This window comes from Talpa occidentalis, unplaced genomic scaffold, assembly GCF_014898055.3.
Source record: "Talpa occidentalis isolate TD23 unplaced genomic scaffold, MPIMG_talOcc4v2.1 talOcc4.5, whole genome shotgun sequence".
In the NCBI taxonomy this organism is placed as follows: Eukaryota; Metazoa; Chordata; class Mammalia; order Eulipotyphla; family Talpidae; genus Talpa; species Talpa occidentalis.
Window position 1 is genome coordinate 57,003,924 of NW_023604861.1, and position 15,965 is coordinate 57,019,888.

General features: G+C 36.7%; 1 protein-coding gene across 12 annotated transcripts in view; it reads right to left on the reverse strand.

Moving 5' to 3' along the window:
• The window catches only part of LOC119258865 (phosphatidylinositol 3,4,5-trisphosphate 3-phosphatase TPTE2-like), a 90,231-nt gene that overhangs the window by 63,268 nt on the left and 10,998 nt on the right, over positions 1 to 15,965 (reverse strand). For 11 of the 12 annotated variants that reach the window (XM_054701829.1, XM_054701831.1, XM_054701830.1 and 8 more), the window contains 9 exons: positions 11,328 to 11,381; positions 9,337 to 9,390; positions 8,402 to 8,455; positions 7,463 to 7,516; positions 6,254 to 6,307; positions 5,314 to 5,367; positions 2,557 to 2,610; positions 1,822 to 1,875; positions 1,441 to 1,506 (listed from right to left, as the gene is read on the reverse strand). In XM_054701829.1, coding sequence (XP_054557804.1) covers positions 1,441 to 1,506; positions 1,822 to 1,875; positions 2,557 to 2,610; positions 5,314 to 5,367; positions 6,254 to 6,307; positions 7,463 to 7,516; positions 8,402 to 8,455; positions 9,337 to 9,390; positions 11,328 to 11,381 — 498 coding nt within the window. Of the gene's footprint in view, positions 1 to 1,440; positions 1,507 to 1,821; positions 1,876 to 2,556; positions 2,611 to 5,313; positions 5,368 to 6,253; positions 6,308 to 7,462; positions 7,517 to 8,401; positions 8,456 to 9,336; positions 9,391 to 11,327; positions 11,382 to 15,965 lie in introns of those variants that run through there. The other variant, XM_037527240.2, reaches the window with a different exon arrangement.

The window sequence follows — 15,965 nt, forward strand, 5'->3', positions numbered from 1 at the left end:
AACATGAATGGTAACATACATCTGAAGAGGTGTGAACCTGCACCCTGGGTCACATGAAGTGTTGTAAACCAATGTTACCTCAATGAAAAGCTGATGAAATTTTAAAAAAATAGAAAAGAAAAAAATTATTAAATTTTAAAAAATCTGTTAAAGTCAGGTCTTACTCCAAATCTAATATCATCATCCCCTTGGTCAGTGTTTCTCATAGGGGCTACTACAAATACCATCCATATCTATACAATAAGCATTTGTAATTAAAAACAATGAAAAAATCACTATCTTGTTTGGAGGTGGTTAAAAAGATGGAAATGCTTGCCTTGCTCAATGTATTCAAATTTTGTCCCAATCCTGGACAACCTCATTGCAGAAAATGTGTAGTTATTATGCAAAATATAGAATAATTGGCAGCATGAATTCTTTATTGATGACTCATGATAAAAAGAGAAAATGAACATTCATGGGTAATTTGAAGAATTATTTGTACGCATTACTTGCCCCTTTATTTTCCAAGTAGCCTTTGCTAGACAGCAAAAAAAAAAAAAAAAAAAATGTAATTGATCAGTTAATTTCCTCTTCTGCACAATTGACTTCTCCAGCATTAATGAAAACTGGTATATGGTTATACTTTTTTTTTTTTTTGCATAGATGAACCGGGTTGTAGGCCAGAGATGAGGGGGGTGAGAGGAATTCTCTAGAGACAATGGGGAGCAGCACAGGCGGATTTACTGAACTACATTGCTAAGGGGAGCAGTGGGCAAGACAGGAGAGGTCTGCTCCACCATAAGTGGTTTAGCTCCTTGGCCGGGGACTGAACTCAGGCCATACCAGTGATAGTGCTGAGACTTAAACCCTAGGCCAACAGGGAGGCCCATGGTTACATTTTAAACTGATAGAGAGGCATAAGAAAAATCTCACCAATATTCCTGCAGTTCAGATAGGTGATTTTAACAACATATGGTTTCCTTGCCATAAGCACATGGTAAAAATACCTTCAGTTCAGTGCAAAGGGAAGTAATCTCAGTGAGATTATACAGAAACAAGTCAAAATTAATAAATTCTACTGAGCATGTTTGGTTTTGCTATCTGTCCCATTCTCTCATAGACAAAAAATACAAAACTAGAAATTAAAAAATATCCAGGAAATGAGAAAAGAACATAATTAAAGAGTAAGTAGCATTCTGCATTTCTCTATTAAGAAAGAGACTGTGATAAAATTACTTTCTACTACAGAAATTTTCAAATGAGAAGAATATTTCTGAATGTGCTGAAATATTTTCTATGAGCATAGAATTATCTGCAAATTCAGTCAGAGTCCCACCCAAACTTTTAATAACTTTCCACAGTTTTCCTTTTTCTTACTTGCCTCAGCACAAACCCTATCTTCTTAAAGATGAAGGATCTACCAACAGCTTCCTCCCTCCAAACTTAAAACTGACTTACTCGTGTAAACTGTGAATGTAAACATCTTCATCACCATCATCAAGCCTGGACAGTTGATCCATTATACTTTCAACACCAACAAACACAAAGATTTATTATTAGGGATTTGCTGCATGGAATGGAGCTATGAAAAATTCATTTGAACAAAAAGAACTTGACTTAAAGTCTTATGACTTAGTTCACTGGAAGATTTAGAAAGAATTTTAGAATATTGTCTAGAAAACTATTCCCATGCATATCTCCAAGACTGAATTTTGCATATTCCCCCACCCACTTCTTCCACTTCCTCTGTCATTCTTGCTAATACAAGAACTCCATGACTAATTGGATTTCACAAATTTCAATATACCCTCTTCCTCTCTATATATATTTATATCTCACATTTTACTGGTGTCTTCAACACAGGTTATGTTTTCCGACTCATGTGGATCACATCTAAAGGATTAAAAATGCTCATAGTAAAACTCCATATATTTTTCTAGACTTATTTTTCAATGCAAATTAGTTACCATTACTCTATAATTCATAATCTAGTTGACCTTTAAAAATAGTATCTTAATCAGTTATTTGAATCCTGTTATTTATTTTTCCCTAGAAATGAGGCTTTATACATTTGTAAAGAAAATCTGAGCCCTGTGGACAAAAAAATTTTAATGACTCATGTTCATGTACATTTTTTTTTTAATTCCTGAACCCCTTCCGGAGGTCAACACCCTACTTTCTACAATAGGTTTCTCTCCTCTTTTGCTCCACTTTGGTAGTCTTATAGATAGGCTTTATAATATCCTCCTAAGGGTTTGACTGCCACTAAGAGTAACAAACAGATGAGCAATAAGAAACATTCGTCGCATGACCTGTTTCTCTTTTATCTAACTAGATCCCCAAAAAGAGTTATTTATAAATACTACAATGAAAAGTTTAGAAAGTGACAAAGACATTGTAATATCTGGATGTTCCTGAAACTGAACCTCCCAAATTTCAATCTCTTCTGCTCTTCCTCCTCCTTTCCTTCTTCCCCATTCCTCTCCTCCCCCTCCTCTCATCCATAATTATATATGCACACACATACACATATATATATATATTTGGATCTATCCATCTATATTTAGATCTCACGTTTTATTGGTGCCACCACCAAGAATTCCTGTTGTTGATTCGGAAAATTCAGTGCTGAAGGAATAAAAAGGTACACAAATATCACATGAATTTCTAGATTAAATCCTTCAAATTATCTAAAATTACTCTAACTTATAAATTAATTGAGCCTCTAAAAATTCCCATGTGAATCAGTTATTTGAAAGTTGATGTCATTTTCTCTGAAATGAGGCTTTTTTATGTTTGTGATGAATATATATGAATACTATATATTTCTTTTATCACTTTTCATTTTTGCACATATATGCATTTTCATCTGGGTGATAGTCCTCATACAGTTCCCACCATGCTTGTTTTGGTCCTACTGCTTTCTCTCCCCGCTGTAGTGTGTTCCTGGTTTATAGCTGCTTGTTAATTTTGACTTTTACTTTATTATAATTAGTCTTTTTCCTGGTCCCTTATTTAGGTTTTTAAAAATCCTGCTATGAATGAGACCATCAGGTAGTTTTATTTTTCTTTCTGGCTTCATTGAGCATGATCCCTTCCTGCTCCATCCATGTTGCTGCAAATTCCATGAGTTTATTTTTTTTGATTGCTGAGTAATATTTCATTGTGTATATGTACCACATCTTCTTTTTTTTTTTTTTTTTTTTTTTTTCTAGAGGCATGTCTTATTTATTTATTTATTTATTATTTGTTTGTTTGTTTGGTTTATACATGCACTGGGTACAGTCAGAAGCGCGGGAGGGTGAGAGAATTCACCAGAGCCAGAGCGGGGAGCAGAGCAGGCAGAAGGACCGAAGTACACTGCTGAGGGGAGCAGCGGGCGGCAGGAGAGGTCTGCTCGCCATGTGGGACCCTCCTCCGATGGCCGGGGAGCAGCCGGATCGAACCGGCTGCAGAGGCTGCAGGCAGCTTTGCAACCCAGCGCTCAACCGCTGCGCCACCGGGAGGCCCTGTACCACATCTTCTTGATCCAGTCATCTAATTTTGGGCATTTGGGTTGTTTCCATAGCTTAGCTACTGTTAATAGTGCTGCAATAAACAGAGGGCTGCAGGTACCCTTTTTGAATTAAGGTTTCTGTGTCCTTTGGGTAAATACCTAGGAGTGGAATTGCTGGATCTTTAGCAGATTGAGGAACCTCCACACAGCTCTCCATAGTGGCTGGACCAGTTTGCACTCCCACCAGCAGTTTAGTAGAGTTCCTTTTAATCCACACCCTGGCCAACATTTGCTGTTTTTTTTAAATATGTGCCATTCTCACTGGTGTAAGATGGTATCTCATTGTAGTTTTGATTTGCATTTCCCTGATTACAAGTGATGTTGAACATTTTTTCATATGCCTGTTGGCCATCTGCATTTCCTCTTTGGAGAAGTTTCTTTTTAGCTCTTCTGCCAATTTTTTGACTGGGTTATTTACTTTTTGTTGAGTCTCGCTAGCTCTTTATAGATTTTTGTGATCAGTCCTTTATCATTAGTGTTGTGTGCAAAAATTTTCTCCCAATCAGTGGGGTGTCTCTTAGTTTTGGTTATTATCTCTTTTGCTGTACAGAAGCTCTTTAATTTGATGTAGTCCCATCTGTTTATCTTTGCCTTCACTATCACTGCTTTGGGTGATGTGTCTTTAAGATGTTACTGAGGTGTATTTCATGTAGTGTTTCACCTGTATTTCCTTCTATATCGTTTATGGTTTCAGGTCTTATGTCTAGTTCTTTAATCCATTTTGAGCTGGCTTTTGTGCATGGTGTGAGGTAGTAGTCAAGCTTCATTCTTTTCCATGTAGCAACCCAGTTTTCCCAGCACCATTTATTGAACAAACTTTCTTTGTTCCAGCGCATATTCTTTGCTCCTTTGGTCAAGATTAGTTGACCATAAATCTGTGGGTTTATTTCTGGATTTTCTATTTGGTTCCATTGGTCCGTGCTGTCTATTCTTGTTCCAATACCATGCAGTTTCGATTAGTATGGCTTTGAAGTATAATTTGAAGTCTGGAAGTATGATACCTTCATTTTCTTCTTTTTTTCAGGAGAGCTCTGGCTATTCGGGGTTTTTGGTGGCTCCATATGAATTTCATGTGATGAATATTTTATATCTGTCAAAAAGTTAATGACTCAAGATTTAACTATGATTCTTTACTACTATTCCTGACTCAGTATCTAACATCATTTCTAGTGGAATTTATTAAAATTAATTTCAATATGTAGGAACCCATTGCTCTTGAGCAATCTAATCTCTAGATTCTTTAGTCCCTCTACCACATCTGTACTCTTTAAGAATCATGGATGCCTTTCCTGCGCTGCAAATCTGAGTCAGTGGCTCCATCCATATTGATGAGTTTGGGTTTGGGGCATCAGTCTCACATAGAGATAGAACTCTGGAAGATTATGATAGATCTAGGCTTACTAGCGCCACTGTTTTCTGCTGAGGCCTGTTCTGCTCTCTGTCCACCATGATTATTATGTATATTTTATAAATTTCTTTTACACTCTTTCCTCCAAATAGGTTTTACTCCTCCCTTAACCTACTCTAGTATAGTCTTATATAAGGCAATCTGACCATTTCTAAGAGTTTAGCTGCTAGTAACTAAGGGTTAACTAAGAAGACCCTTTCTATATAGTGTGTCTTTTTCAAAGGACAAGGAATATTACACAGAAAAAGAAGTTTTGAGAGGATTTGCACCCCTAAGTGAACACCCCAAATTTCAAATCTTTGCATGTATATTTATGTATTTGCATGGATGTGTGTGTTTACATGTGTATCTATTCATCATATCTCACTTTGCAGAAGAGTATCCTTCGGAGGCTGAGGGTGTGAAATCACTCCAGGCAGTGCTAAAGGATTACAAACAAAAATAGTTAGCCATCATGTGACCTCTAGACTCACTTTTTAAGTTCAAATTAGCTAAAATTTCTCCTTATCTTATAAGCTGATTCTAAGAAAATTCACATGGAAATAACTTACCTAGAATCTAGTAACTCATTTTCCCCAAAACAATGCTCTATGTGTTTATAGTAAGTGTTTTAGACTATCAAAAAAGTTACCAACTCAAGAGTTTAGTATAGTTCTTTACTGATAAACCTCACCCAATGGATAAAAACTTTTGTGATAGAATTGGTACTTCAAATTCAACTTGAATTAGCAGGCACATGTTCCTCTTCTTCTATCTAATGAACTTCCTCTCAAGTTCCTCCCTCATTCCCTTGCTTGCACTTATCATGATACTTCATGTCCCTCCACATGATCATGGGTTTGTGTTTCGGTTATCAGTCTCACTTGGTGACAGAACTCTGGAAGGTAATGGATAGATCTAGACTCATTTGCTCAATACTTTCCTGATGTATTTTCTGCTCTGATCCTTTTCCACCACTCTTATTAGCTATATTTTATGACTTTCTATTATATGTTTTGCTCTAAATAGGTTATTCTCCTCCCTTGACCTTGCAATCTGATCATTTCCTAAGAGTTTAGCTGCCATAGTTAATGGTAAAGACTGAGAGTAAAAAGACCCAATCTAAATTGTGTGCCCCTTTGTCAACCTCAAATTCAAAAGACAAAGAATATTAAATAAAAACAAAGTTATGGGAGGATTTGCTCCCAAAGCAAACATCCCAAATCTCAAATCTTTGCATATGTATGTGAGTCTGCATGAATGTGTGTGTACATACATATATATATTCTTATTATACATATATAGTATATATATTCTTCATATATCACTTTGCATTATTGTGTCCTTCAGAGGTTGATGGTGTGAAATCGCTCCAGGCAGTGCTAAAGAATAAAAAAACAGACATAGTTAGATATCACATGACCTTTATCATCACTTTTTAATTCAAATTAGCTAAAATTTCTCTTGATCTTATAAACTGACTCTAAGAAAATCATATACAGGCAATCTGATCATTTTCTAAAAGTTTAACTGCAAATCACTTACTTGAAATCTATTATCTCTTTTCTCTGTAGAAATAATGCTCTATAGTTTGTAATAAATACTCTAGACTATCAAAAAGTTAATGACTCAAGAATTAAGTATAATTCTTTTTTTTTAAAAAGATTTATTTATACAAGCACTGGGTACAGTCAGAAGCGTGGGAGGGTGAGAGAATTCATCAGAGTCAGAGAGGAGAGCAGAGCAGGCAAGGAGCAGCGGGCAGCAGGAGAGGTCTGTGCGCCATGTGGGACCCTCACCCGGCAGGTGGGGATAGAACCGGCTCTGCAGAGGCTCAAACACTGTGCCACCGGGGAGACCCTAAGTATAATTCTTTACTGCTAAACCTCACCCAATGGTTAAAGCCTTTTGTGATAGAATTTACTTTTCAAATTCAACTTGAATAGCAGGTGCACATTCCTATTCTACCTATTTCCCTGCCTATAAAGTTCCACCCTCACTCCCTTGCTTGTACTTATAACTGTCTTTCCAGGTCCTTACACAGTGTCAAGTAACTATGGGCCTGAGTTAGGACCCCCTCCACATGATCATGTGTTTGGGCATCAGTCTCACAGAACTCTGGAAGTTAATGAATAGATCTAGGCTTACTAGCTCCATACTTTCCTGATGAGACCTGCTCTGTCCCTGTCTACCATTCTTATCATTTATATTTTATAACTTTCTATTTTATTCCTTGCTCTAAACAGCGATTTCTCCTCCCTATACCTACTTTGTTATAGTCTCATATACAAGCAATCTGATCATTTCCTAAGAGCTTAGCTGCAGTAACTAATGGTAAAGACTAAGAGTAAGACACTATCTAAATTGTGTGCCTCTTTGTCAAACTCAATTCAAAAGACAAAGAATGATACCAAGAAAAAGAAGGTTTGAGAGGACTTATTGCCCAAAGCAAACATTCCAAATTCCAATCTTTGTATATATATATGTTAGTTTATATATTTGTGTGTCTACACATGCATTTATTCATCATATCTCACTTTGGAATAGAGTGTCCTTCAGAGGATTCTGCTGTTACTTCACTCCAGGTAGTGCTAAAGGATTAAGAACAGACATAGCTAGACATCACATGACTCTAGATTCAACTTTTAAGTTCAAATTAGCTATAATTTATCTTGATTTATAAACTGACTTCTAGAAAATCCACATGCAAATCACTTACTTGGAATCTAGTATCTCATTTTCCTAGAAATAATGCCCTATATTTTGTAATAAATACTCCAGATTATCAAAAAAGTTAATGAGTCAAGAATTAATTAATTATAGTTCTTTACTTCTAAACCTCACCCAATGGATAAAGTCTTTTGTGGTAGAATTTACTTCAAATTCAACTTGAATTAGCAGGTACATGTTCTTTTTCTACCTAACTCTCTGCCTCTCAGGTTCCTCCCTCACCCACTTGCTTGCACTTATGACTAGCTTTCAAGGTCCTTAAACAGTGTCAAGTAACTTTGGGCCTGACTCAGGGACTTGCTGCACATGATCATGGGTTTGGGCTTGGGGCATCAGTCTCACTCAGTGACAGAACTCTGGAAGGTAATGGATAGATGTGGACTTATTAGCCCCATATTTTTCTGATGGGGCCTGCTCTGTCCCCTTGTCCACCACTATTATTAGCTACACTTTACTTACTATAAGTAGCTCTATCTCCTTCCTTGACCTGCTCTAGTATAGTCTCATATACAGGCAATCTGATCATTTCCCAAAAGTTTAACTGTTAGACCAAAAGTGAAGGTTCTCTTTATATTGTGTGCCTCTTTGTCAACTTCAGTTCAAAAGACAAATAATAAAACTGAAAAAAAGAAGTTTTGAGAGGACTTGTTCCCCAAAGCAAACATTCCAAATTTCAATCTTTGTATATGTGTGTGGGGGTCTGCATGGATGTGTGTCTGCACACATATTTATTCATCATATCTCACTTTGCATTAGAGTGTCCTTCAGTAGTTGATGGTGTGAATTCACTCCAGGCAGTGCTAAAGGATTAATAAGACATTATTAGACATCACATTACTCTAAATTCACTTTTTAAGTTCAAATTAGTTAAAATTTCTTTCTGACTCCTAGAAAATCCACATGCAAATCACTTAGTTTGAATCTTGTATCTCATTTCCCACAGAAATAATGCTCTATGTGTTTATAATAAGTATTTTAGACTATCAGAAAGGTTAATGACTCAAAAATTTAGTATTGTTCTTTACTGCTAATCCTCACCCAATGGATAAAAACTTTTGTGATAGAATTTACTTCAAATTCAACTTGAATTAGCAGGTACATGTTCCTATTCTTCTACCTAATTCCCTGCCTCTCAAGTTCCTCCCTCACTCCTTTGCTTGCACTTATCATGACTGTCTTTCCAGGTCTTTACACAGTGTCAAGTAACTATGGGCAGGGACTTACTCCACATGATTAAGGGTTTGGGTTTGGGGCATCAGTCTCACTCGGTGACAGAACTCTGGAAGGTAATGGATAGATCAGGACTAATTAGCCCCATACTTTCCTGATGAGGCCTGCTCTATCCCTGCCCATCACTCTTATTAACTTTACAAACTTTCTGTTACATTCCTTATTCTAGGTAGGTCTATCTCCTCCCTTGACCTACTCTAGTATAGTCTCATATACAGGCAATCTGATCATTTTCCAAAAGTTTAATTGTTAGACTAAGAGTTAAGACACTTTTCATAATGTGTGCCTCTTTGTCAACCTCAATTCAAAAGACAAAAAATAATACTGAGAAAAAGAAGGTTTGAGAGGACTTGTTCCCCAAAGCAAACAACCCAAATTTCAATCTTTGTATATGTGTGTGTGGGTCTGCATGGATGTGTGTCTACACACACATTTACTCATCATATCTCACTTTACATTAGCATGTCCTCCAGAGGCTGATGGTGTCATTTCATACAAGGCAGTGCTACAGGATTAAGAACAGACATAGTCAGACATCACATGACTCTAGATTCACTTACGTTCAAATGAATTATAATTTCTCTTGAACTTATAAACTGACTTAGAAAATCTACATGTAAATTATTTACCTAGTGTTTCATTTTCCCCAGAAATAATGCTTTATATGTTTGTAATAAGTATTTTAGACTATCAAAGACATAAATGAGACAAAAATTTAGTTCTTTACTGCTAAATGTCACCCAATGGGTAATAGCCATTTATGGTAGAATTAGTTTCTAATTCAACTTGAATTTGCTGGTATACATTCTACTTCTTCTCATTTCCTGTTTCTTGCATTCCTTCCTAACTCCTTTGCTTTCATTTATCATGGTGGTTTTTCAAGGTCCTTATGCAGTGTCAAGTAACTATGGACCTGAGTTAGGGACTAACTCCACGTGCTGATAGGTTTGGGTTTGGGGCACCAGCCTCACATGGTGTTTGAACTCGGGATAGCAAGTGACAGGTATTTTATGTCACATTTCATTGGTGGGGCCCTCATCGATTTCTGATTTCCATTCATTCAGGGCTTTGCTAAAGATTTAAAAAGTACATCTTTAGAAATCACATGTAATTCTAGACTTACTTTTTTTTTCATTCAAGTAGTTACAATTACTCTGCAACTTATTAACTGGTTGATCGTTCAAAATTCATGTATACATCACTAAGCTGAATATGGTACATTTTTTTTTTTACTAGAAATGAAGCTTTATATGGTCACAATTAATATCTTAGACCCGTGAAAATAATGATGCATCAAGATTTAAGTAAAGTGCTTTACTATCCCTCTAATTCCAGTGTGTAACAGCTTCTTGTAATGGAATTTATTCCAAATAAATCGAATTATTTCAATTTAACACCAGTTTGTAGTGTACATGCCTCTCACTCCATCTAAATTCCTGTTTCTCAAGCCACCATCACCTCCTTACTTTCACTTACCATGGTCATCCTTCTGTTATAGGACAGGGAGAGGCCTGTTACACTTCCTCCCCCTCAGACAGGGTTGAGAACTACAGGACTAAGTCAATGGCTTCATCCAAAATGAAGGTGGATTTTCATTTAAGGACCACCTTATATGGTGACAAAGCTCAGAGGGTATGGGAGAGATAAAGAGACTCCTCGTTTTCTGCTGAGGTGTCTTCTCTTCCCAGTTCACTGCTATCATTCTCCTTGTTTCCATATAGGACTCTCTCTTCACTAGTTTTATCTTATACATTGAATATTATTTCACCAACATGTATATGTTGAAGTCTTCTCTCCTTTATCTCGGAAAATCACCTTATTGAAATTAAGGCTGCCACAGAGATAATAAGTTAAGATATAGTCACACTAGAATTTAGGGTGGGCTCCTAATCTAATCTGTTTTCCTTATACAAAGGGAAATCATGGACACAGACACATTTACAGGAAGAATACCATGTGAAGGGTAAGGCTGAGATTAGAGTGATGAGTCTAGATACCAAGGAATAACAAAGACTGACAGCAACCATCAGAAGCCAGAAGAGAGGCACAGGATTGATTCTCCCCCACAGTCCTCAGAAGGAACCAACTCTGCCAACACCTTCATGTAATCTTCTAGCCTCTAGTACTGAGTCAGTAAATACCTGTTGTTTAAACCACTCAGTTAGTGCTATGTCACTACAGCAAATGAAGACAGGCCATTCTGGTAGATTCTCAGGCAATCTGACACTTTTCTAAGACTTCTGGCTGTTAGTCATTCAGCTAGAAAGAAGATGACTTTGTCTTCTGACCTATTCCTCTTTTATACAACTAGATTTAAAAAAGAAAGACTATTACATAGAGAGGTTGATACTGCAAATGCTTAAGAAACAGCATCCAAGGAACTCTGTATTGAATATTCTGTGTGTGTGTACGTGCGTGTGTATCTTTAGCTATACATTTTACCTTTCACTGACGACTTCCTTATTGTTTACTGATGTCAATTCTCTTGGATCAGCGCTAAAGGAAGAAAATGTAGAAGATCAAATACCATGTGACCTCATAGACTTACTTTCTTCATTCAAATTAGCTACAATTTCTCTGTAACTTATAAATTGACTGAATCCTAAAATATTCATGTGTGATTTGGTTATTTGGAAATAAGTATTTAATTTTTCCCTAAAAAAATGTTTATGTGATGGTAATGAAATTCTAAGGCCTGTGAAAGATTCCATAATGGATCAAGATGTTAAAAAATTTCTTTACTACTCTAACCCCAATTGCCTTTTGTGTTTGGATTTATTTCAAACTCAAGTGCAGTTTGTGGCACTTAACCACTTACCCTATCTAATTTTTTGATTACAGGTCTCCCCATCACTTCCTTACTCTTTATGCTTCATGGATACCTTTCCTGCTCCTAAGATAGTGTCAACTAACTGTAGGCCTGAGTCAGAGGATCCCTCCAATGCGATGGTAGATTTGGGTTTGGACACCAGTTTTACATAATGGCAGAACTCTGAAGAGTGAGGGATCCATACTGGTCTATTAGCTCCTTTATTTTCTGCCGAGGGCTACGCTGCTCCCTGTCCACTGTTACCACCTATTTAATTCCAGTAGTATCCTCTCCTCCCTTGGCCCATTCTAACAGACTGCCACACAGAGATATTCTGATAGTTTACTAAGGGCTTTGACTAGCTGTCCTTGACGTTCATAGACAGACCATAGACCTCCCATAGACCATGGTTCTCCCTCCTTGGACCTAATACTTCTTTTTCCATCTAGATCTAAAAATAGAAAAATTTACATGCAGAAGCTGACAGGCTATCATGGAAATTCTATATAGTCACCAATACTCCAAAGAGAAGTTTTCCCACTAACATGATAGAAAATAAACTGACCCATTATTGACATTCTGGCTCAAGGAGTCTACTAAAGTAGACACTGAGGAGTCTACTAAAGCATTCTTACTTCTCCCAAAGAACAACACTATTTTATATGTGTGTGTGCGTGCATACATATATCTATGCATACATATTTCCTGATAGAAATTTCAGCCAAGATAAGTAAAGTAAGTCATACATGAAAAATCCTGAGGACATATGTCAGGAACTGAAGGAACAGTGCTGGGTTACTCTGGGGACCTGCAAGTCAGCCCTGGGGTATGCGTGTTATACATGTACTGAAAACAGAATGAAGTAAGCAAGGGAGAGGCAGCAATGATGATTTAATGTCCTTCCTTTCTTCCCTTTTTCTCTACCATTTTGGTCATCACTGACTAAATTTGGAAAGTTAGCAAGCAAGAAAGAGACAGACAGTCACAAGAGTGTAGAGATGGGATGGATGGGGGATCCAGGTGACAGTTGGTGAAATGATACAGACAGAATGGAAAGAAAATGCCAGAACATTAAGAGTTTTAGTGGTAAGGGCTAGTTCCAGATCACTATTTGGTAGGACAGAAACAAGTAGTTAAATGAGGATCTGCCTAAATTATGGTTACAAGATTCTATGAATTGGAAGTATAGCATATGATTAGAATTATTCTTCCCTATAAATCTTTTTTTTAAAATAGACTTTACCTTCTAGAACAAGTTTTAATTTATAGAAAAAATTAAGTGGAAGGTACAGAAAAGTTCCCTATCATTGCTTTCCCCACCCCATTTCTCCTCTTACTATCTTGTATACTTCTGATAGATATTACTACCAATGAACCTATATTGATGCATTATGGTTAACTAATATCCATAGTTGACATTGTTGTTCACTCTAAGGGTCTATTGGTTTTACCGAATGTATAATGTTATGTATCCACCATTAAGCATTATACTGATTTCACTAAAAATCCCCTGTGCTCTACCTATTTCTTCCCCTACCGCCATCCTAACTTCTGGAATCCTTGATGTTTTTTTTACTGTCTCTACAGTTTTACGTTTTCCACAGAAACAGATCATTGAAATCTTACAATATTTATCTTTTTCAGACAGCTTTCACCTAGCATTTAGGCATTTAAGACCCCTCTATTTCTTTTTTGTGGCTTGATAGTTTATTTAATTTTTAAATTGCAAATAAGATTTCATTATATATATATATATATAGGTATCATTGTTTACCTATATACCTATGATATTTTGGTTGCTTTAATTTTGAGAAATTATCATAAAGATGCTATAAAAATTTGTGTGTGAATTTTTTATATAGTTTTTACATCATTCTTCATTTTTGTACAATGTATGCTTTTTCATCTTGGTTATAGTCCCTGTGAAATTCCCACCACCCATTCACCCATGCACCACCACCATAGTCCCTTGTGCTCTTCCCACCCCTTTTTGATCCTAATCCCTCCTGTAGAATGTCTCTGGTTTATAGTTGCCTGTTGATTTTGATTTTTACTTTATTATAATTACTTTTTTTCCCTGATCCCTTATTTGGCTCATCTACATTCCTCCTAAAAGTGAAACCACCTGGTATTTTTCTTTTTCTTTCTGGCTTATTTCACTGAGCATGATCCCTTCCAGCTCCATTCATGTTGCTGCGAATGGCATGAGTTTACCTTTTTTGATTGCTGAGTAATATTCCATTGTGTATATGTACCACATCTTCTTGATCCAGTCATCTATTTTTGAGCATTTGGAGTGTTTCCATAGCTTACCTATTGTAAATAGTGCTGCAATAAACGTAAGGGTGCAGGTGTCCTTTTGAATTAATGTTTTTGTGTCCTTTGAGTAGATACCTAGGAATGGAATTGCTGGATCATATGGAAGCTCCATTTTTAGCAGTTTGAGGAACCTCCATATAGCTTTCAAAAGTGGTTGGACCAGTTTGCACTCCCACCAGCAGTGTAGGAGAATTTCTTTTTCTCCACATACTCGCCAACAATTGTTGTTGCTAGTTTTTTTTTTTAATATGTTCCATTCTCACTAGTGTGAGATGATATCTTATTGCGGTTTTGATTTGCATTTCCCTGATTACAGTGATGTTGAACATTTTTTCATTTGCCTGTTGACCAATTGCATTTCCTCTTGGAGAAGTGTCTTTTTAGCTCCTCTGCCCATTTTTTTGACTGGGTTGTTTACTTTGTTTTTGTTGAGTTGTGTAAGCTCTTTGTAGACCTTTTACATCAGTCCTTTATCAATTGTATGGAGTGCAAATATTTTCTCCCCATCTGTGGGGTGTCTCTCTTGCTGTACAGAAGCTTTTTAGGTTGATGTAGTCCCAGCTGTTTATCATTTCCTTCATTGTCTTTGCTTCTGGGTATGAGTTCTCAGATGTGTTTCTGAGATGTATGTAATGGATTGCTGTCCCTGCTTTCTTCTATATATTTTATGGTCTCAGGTCTTTTTTTATCAATTTTGAATTGGTGTTTGTGTGTGGTGTGAGGTAGTAGTCTAGTTTCATTCTTTTGCATGTAGCAGTCTGGTTTTCCAGCACCATTTATTAAAGAGACTACTGTTGTTCCAGTGCATAATCTTTGCTCCTCTCATAATTAGTTGACCATAGATGTGTGACTTTATTTTTGGGTTTTCAATTCGATTCCATTGGTCTGTGTGTCTGTTTTTGTTCCATATACTCTGTTCTTTTGATCTGTTTTTTTCTTTTACCAATACCACACTGCCCTGATTACTGTATTTTTATATTAAGACTTTAGCTGAACTATTTATAATAAGTACAACCTGGAAACGACCCAAATGCCCCAAAATAGATGACTGGATCAAGAAGATGTGGTATATATACACAATGGAATATTACTCAGCAATCAAAAAAGATAAACTCATGCCATTCGCAGCAATGTGGATGGAGATAGAAGGAATTATGCTCAGTGAAATAAGCCAGAAGGAAAAAGAAAAATATTGGATGGTTTCACTTATAGCAGGAATATAGAGGAACCAAATAAGACATCAGTGTAAAAAAATAATAACAGTACAAAACACAACAAAGCAAAAACAGACAATTATAAATCAGAGACATACTGCAGGGGAGGAGGAGGGAGAGGGATCAAAGGGAGGGAGGGAGGAGCACGAGGACTGAGGTGATGGTGCACAGGTGCACTGGGGAAGGAAACTCTATGGGGACTACACCTGAGGGGGTGGGAGGAAGCAAATATTGTTTAAAAATGAACAATGATGTAAAATATTAAATTAATAATAGAAAATAAAATTAAAAAATAAAAGACTTTAGCTGAGTAATTTGCAGCAACATGCATGGAGCTGGAAGGGATCATGCTCAATGAAATAAGCCAAAAAGAAAAAGAAAAATACCAGATGGTCTCACTCATAGCAGGAATTTAGAAAACCTAAATAAGGGACCAGGAAAAAGACTAATTAATACAAAGTAAAAATCAAAATCAACAAGCAACTATAAACCAGAGACACACTACGTGGGATGGAAGGTGGTGGGGAGAAGGGAGTAGGATCAAAACAAGGGGCGGTGGGAATTGTTTCTTTTGTTTTTGTTTTTAATTTTTTTTTAAGATTTATTTATTTATTTATACAAGAACCAGGGTACAGGCCAGATACGCAGGAGGGTGAGAGAATTCACCAGAGACAGAGCAGGGAACAGAACAGGTAGATGGACGAAATACACTGCTGAGGGGAGCAGCGGGCGGGACAG